The sequence below is a fragment of the Lutra lutra genome, chromosome 18 (assembly GCF_902655055.1).
Source record: "Lutra lutra chromosome 18, mLutLut1.2, whole genome shotgun sequence".
Lineage (NCBI taxonomy): Eukaryota > Metazoa > Chordata > Mammalia > Carnivora > Mustelidae > Lutra > Lutra lutra.
In genome coordinates, this window is record NC_062295.1 from 440,973 (window position 1) to 446,612 (window position 5,640).

General features: G+C 62.0%; 1 protein-coding gene and 1 long non-coding RNA gene across 6 annotated transcripts in view; one reads left to right on the forward strand and one right to left on the reverse strand.

Annotated features, from left to right (window-relative positions):
- Positions 1 to 1,403, forward strand: part of RAB11FIP3 (RAB11 family interacting protein 3) — a 76,897-nt gene extending 75,494 nt beyond the window's left edge. For all 5 annotated transcript variants that reach the window (XM_047712949.1, XM_047712950.1, XM_047712948.1 and 2 more), the window contains one exon: positions 10 to 1,403. In XM_047712949.1, the coding sequence (XP_047568905.1) occupies positions 10 to 123 (114 nt within the window). In that variant the 3' untranslated portion in view covers positions 124 to 1,403. The remainder of the gene's footprint in view (positions 1 to 9) is intronic.
- LOC125090357 (uncharacterized) lies at positions 867 to 3,978 on the reverse strand. The gene is made up of 2 exons (XR_007124307.1): positions 3,830 to 3,978; positions 867 to 2,105 (listed from the first exon to the last, which is right to left on the reverse strand). It is a non-coding gene; the product is annotated as an uncharacterized LOC125090357 (long non-coding RNA).
- Between the last annotated feature and the right edge of the window lie 1,662 nt (positions 3,979 to 5,640).

The following is a 5,640-nucleotide window of genomic DNA, read 5'->3' on the forward strand; positions in this document are numbered from 1 at the left end:
TTCCCGCAGCTCATGGACGCGATTCAGAAGCAGGAGGAGATCAACTTCCGGCTGCAGGATTACATTGACCGGATCATCGTGGCCATCATGGAGACCAACCCATCCATCCTGGAGGTCAAATAGAGGCAGGAAGGCCCAGCCTGGTGGGCCCAGGACCCCACGCACACTCGGGAGATGGCCACGGCACGCGCGCGCCTGAGACCAGTGGCTGGGGGTGCAGTGACGGGTCTGCAGAAGGAGAAGGAACAGGAGCCCAGGGCTGGGGCCCACACAGGAGAGGGTGGGGCCAGGCTGCTCTCGGCAGAGATGCGGAGACTATGTCTCCAGCTCAGGTGAGCCCTTCTGGGAGCTCCCTCCCATGTGGCAGACCCCGCTGCTGCCTACCCATCAGGGAAGGAAGGATGTGTCCCCACTAGGGTGCTTCTGCATGATCTGCTCCGAGGCCGTCATGCGACGGCACGGCAGCCCCAGGACCCTCTCGCTAGACGCGGTGGCATGGGGACTACAGGCAGCCGAGGCGTGCACGTCAGGGTTTGGCTGGGAGCTGCGGGGGTCCCAGCTTTCCCGGGGCCGGCTCCCGTCCAGAGGATCACTTCGGTCCAGCGCCAGACCCTCCCGTGGAGGCTGGGGCAGGAGCCTCCCTTTTGAAATCAGGACTTGAGAGTCTCACCATGCGGAGCATGCTCTCCGGACAGGGTGGGTGTCACTGGCCTTTGTGACCCCAGGTGCAGGCAGCGTCCTGGTGAGAAACTGCCTCCCGGTTGGGGTGGCCTCCCTGGCTTCCTGGAGCAGCCCCTCCCCCGGCAGGTCTCAGCTGCCCCAGGGGAGTCCCGGTTTCCTAAGCAGAGTGCACGTTTCCCCTGGGATTTGGAAGTCGAAGTGGCCGTCCTTCCCCAAGCTGGGTTTTGCAGGCGGCCAAGCTCTGCTGGTTCTCCCAGTACATGATCAAGAACGGAGAATAGGGCCCTCCCAGCAGCCTGGGGGCTCCGTTAAGGAAATCATTGCCTGGCTCTGTGCCCCCACTGCCAGGCACCGCATCACCATGGGGGCCGCTGGGCCTGCACACAGACGGGCCACTGCTGTGTGCACGTGTGCGTGAGAGGGCATGTGTGTGTGTGCGTGCGTCTGCGTGCGCGTGTGTGTGTGTTGCCCTGCGTCCCCCCGTCCTCCATGTGGCCCACCTTCTACACTAAGATTTAAGACGTTGCCTCGTATTGTACATTTTGGGGAAAGCCTTGGGTGTAAATCAGTGTAAACTTGGAGGAGAGATTTTTCTATCATGTAGAGTAGGTATTTTTTATAGATTGAAGGTTGATCAATTTTTTAATACTTCCAAGAGAGAAAAACTATCTGTGTATACACATAAAATATATATATGTATGATAATAAATACTGGAACTCTGCTTTCCGTGCCCAGCCCTGCCCCGGTGACACAGATGTGGGTCTGTCTCTGTCCATCACTCAGCGGTCCCGTAACTGTAAACGGGGACTGCTGGGAGAGGCTTCACACAGACACCCAGACGTCGACATGCACAGTGACCCTGTTGCCTTCCCCTTGAGAAAGACTCTTCAGGCAGTGCCGTGGTGGCCTGGATGCTGAAGGGCAAGGCCAGGACAGTCTCGCTGAAGATTAAAGCTGTCTATACACGCAGAGACCGGCTTCTTCCTCCATGGGGTCTGCGGGCTGGGTGGGGTTCCCTGGGCCTGGCCTGGCCCTCCAAGGTATCCGGGGGGCTCTGTACCATGTGAGCTCTGTAGGAGAGCTTCTGTTCAAGCTGACGCCTCCCACAGGTCCCAGGCTTGTACCTCCAGTCTGGACCCCCAGCAGAGCTCAGCCAGGGGGCCCTCCTGGGGTGAAGCCGTGTGATGGGGCCTTTGGGGCCGTCGGTGTTCGTGGCAGACACAGCGAGTGCAGGCTGGGTTGAGGGGCTGCATCCCAGATCTGGGGCTTGGTGATGTCCCCAGGACGTCATGCACGGTACCCAAACTGAAGGCATAGGCTCAACACAGGGATTGGCTCAAAGATGAGGATGGTCAGTCTGGGTGGTCAGGCTCGGGGGAGAGCGCAGGTACCACCGTCGTCAAGGGCATGCAGTGAGAAGATTCTGTGGGTAAGTGAGCAAATGTAATTTGAAGTGGAAGTTAGCCAAAGCTCCCAAACTCAGTTCCCCAGCCCAGGCGTCCACAAAGCAGCAAACCGTGCGTCTAACACCTCCCTCGCACGGAGCTAGCTGCCTGCATGTCAGAGACAAATGGACCACCTGAGGTTCAGGGAAGGCCAAGGACCCCAACCTCAGCCATCCGGCAGGGCACTGAAGGGGCGTGAGCCCAGGTATGCTGGCCCATGGGGCCGACAACCTGACGCCAATGGTGAGTGGACACAGCGTGACTTGTGAGCAGGGGCCGCCAAGGTCAGGCCTGGGAGTCCTGGATGCTGTGTGGGATTGCAGTGAGGAGTGAACCTGGGGGGCTGTTGGTGTGTGGACATGCCCAAGGCCAACTTCCTGCCCACAGCCACCTCCCCGTTAGTTTCCCAGGGTCTGGAGAGTGTGTGAAGCTCCAGGCTCTGTCCTGTGCTCCTGGCGCTCAGAGCAGGTAGTTCCCTAGACAGGCCAGTGCGCTCTCATTAGCAAGTCCATTAGCGGGACTTGGGCCCCGGTGCCCACAGGTGGGACCAACAGAACTTATGGCCCGGGAGGGATGGCATTGTGCTGTGGCCTGGGGTGCAGGCTTCAACCACACACTCCCGCTGGAGCTCTGCACAGAGGGCCTGCTCAGCATTGGGGTGCCCAAGTGCTGCGGTGGCAAGTTCGGGTCAGGGAGGGTCCAGGACACACTTGTCCCCAGCCTGGGCGCACTGGGTGATACCTGCCCTCCCCCTACCCGTCTGTCTGGAGCCTGCCGGGCCCACCCCTGCCTAGGAGAAGCTGCAGGTGGGGAGGGGGTCTAGCTCCATCAGGTGTTTCATTTATGCTCTTAAACATCTGGGGGCCCATCCATGGTCTGGCCCCCCCAGCAGCCAGTTCTGAGATCCCTGCCCTGGCCCTCCCAGGGTCCCCAGCCCGATGGGGAGACTGTTATCCACTGGAACAGGGTCGGGCTGGAGAACACTTGGAAATCCACCATAAATGGAAACAGCAGTGCCCACTGCCAGCCAGGAAGGGCCCCCCCAGACCCAAGTGCGCCCCTTCCATGTGGGGACCCTCCACCCTAAGCCTGAAGTGACCTGGCCACAAGCCCCCCAGGCTGACCCTGTCTGAAGTCAGCTCATGTCTGTTGAGGACTGCTTGAACCCTCCAAGTCGGTCAGTCCTGCATGATAGAGGAGCACAAAGCAAGGAAGACGACATCTGGTGGGTGGGGGGCATGGCTGTCTGGTCCCTCCAGCTGTCCCTTGAGCACTGCCCACGCCCTGCCTTGGCCCTGCCCCAACCCAGCCATGCTGAAGGATGCCCCAGCACCTGCCCTTCCACCTGCTGGCAGTTCAGAGACCTGGAGGTGGTGGCCCTGGGAAGGGCCCTTACTTTTTTTCTTATATGGGGTCTGTTCTCCTATTTAAGCCAGGCACAGGGGGCAAGGGGCAGTTCACAAAGCAGGCAATGATGAGTCATTCCTTAAAACTGGCCAGAACACGGGTTGCGTGTCTCAGCACAGAGTGTCCTGCATTTGGCCCACCTTGCCTCCAGCATGTACGTCCCACCCCTGAGGGTCCCTGAGCCCCAGTCCCACTAGAATCTCCAGTCTATGATTGGGCCATTTGGGTCCCAAAGCAGAGAACTCCATAGGCACAGGGATGCTTGAACCATTGCCTCCCACCAACGCCAATAGACACTGTTCCCAACCCTTGTTCAGGAGGCTCCTCTCCAACACGGAGCAACTCCAGTCCCGAAGACTGTTCCTGACCCCTGTTGGGATGACTGGGCTTTCTCCCCGCCCCTCCAACAAGAGGCCTTGGCCCCTCCCCGGGGAAGGCAATGCTCCTACATCCACCCACCGCCCCTAGACCATGACTCTGAAACCTGCAGTGAGTGGGCAGGGATCTCCCTTCAGTTTCAGCTGTTCTCCTTAGGAGGTTAGGGGCTGAGGACCACCAGTCCAACAGCCACCCCAGCCAGTGTCCATGGTGGGTGGGGGGGGGAGCTGTGGTTACTGAGGCCCCCCCACCAGGTGATTGCCCTTGACTTTGTCCACTCGTGTGATTCCACAGCCACACAAGGTCAGAGGCTACCTTTCACCATTCAGGTGAGGAAGCTGGGGCAGGCCAAGACACTGTACAGCTCTGTCCCCAGAAGCTTGCTGCTTAGAGGGCTCAGGAAGCAACTCCGCTCCTGTGCAGCTACTGGAGAGTGAGAGGGGGTTGCCTGGGAGCACTGAGCCCTGTCCCTGTAGGTCCTACTGAGGTCAGCTGACTTTCTGGGTACTTAGAACAAACGTGACCCAATTTTCCACTTGGGAAATTCGGCCTAATCTGGAGGCACTACCACTCTCCCTGAATCCCTCTTAGCAGACATGCCTTGCTTCCGTGTCTCTCTCACGACCAGGGCCCCCGAGCGCCCAAATCCTCCGGGCTCTGCCCTCAGCGTCCCGTCTTCCCGCCCTACAGCCTCCCCGCGCTGCGCTGGCATCCGACGAGCCGTCTCGCTGCAGGTCTGGCTGTCTCCCAAACACACAGGCTGCGCGGGGCCTCCGGTTCCGTGAGTGCCGGTTGTGAGCGACCTCAAGCTGCCCAGGGGGACCTCGAGGCGAGGGTTTGCCCTAGGAGGCTCTTGTCAACGCGGCGTTGGGCGGGTGGGTCCGGTTCAGAGGCCCCCGCAGAGCGACACCGGCCTCCCAGGGTTAGGGGTCTTCCCGCCAGGCACCGGGCCGAGCGCTCCGCGGATGCCGGCACGTTCCGCCGTCTTTTACCGAGGAGGAAACCGAGGCCCACGGAAGTAATGTGACCGGGTCACGCTGGAAGCGCCAAGGCCGCGTCTCCACCCAGGTAGGTCCCACCAAACGGGCGCGGTGGACCCCGGAGCCTGGAGGGGAACGGAGCAGGGGGTCTGGGGCAGCTAGAGGGCGGAGGGGTAGGGGGTGTCGGGAGACCCCGGGAGGGCGCTACGCAGCTGTGCGGACCCCGTGGACACGTGGGGGCCAGGGCAGAGCTTGCTGCTCGCCCAGGCGGCCGGAAGAAGCGGCCAGAGACCCGCGTCTCGGCCTGCGAGTCGCAGCCGGAAGCGAAGGGACTGGGGCTGGGTGGAGGCCCCGCCCCTTCCTCCCGCGCAGGACGTTCTGGGAGTAGTAGTCGCAGTTCTGTCCTCGAAGCATCCCTTCCGCCGCTCCGAGCCAGACCCGACAGGCAGCGCCGCCCGGAGCCCTGGGCTCGGCCGTCTCCAGCGGGACCGGTGGGCGGAGCGGCCCGGGAAGTCGGCGGGCCTGGGGAGGGAGCCGATCGTCGCGTCTGTTGGCGGACATCCGAGGACTACAACTCCCGATCCGCATCGCGTCGAGCCCCGCCCCGAGCTTCCGGCCTGGCGGCGTCGCGCGGCCCTGTGGGAGCGGTAGTCCGCGCGCGCGATTCACAGCGCGGTGTGCGCCTCAGGCGCGCCGTAGCCGCGGGGCCCCGGCCGGGCGCTACGCTACGGAGGCGGCGTAGAGCGGG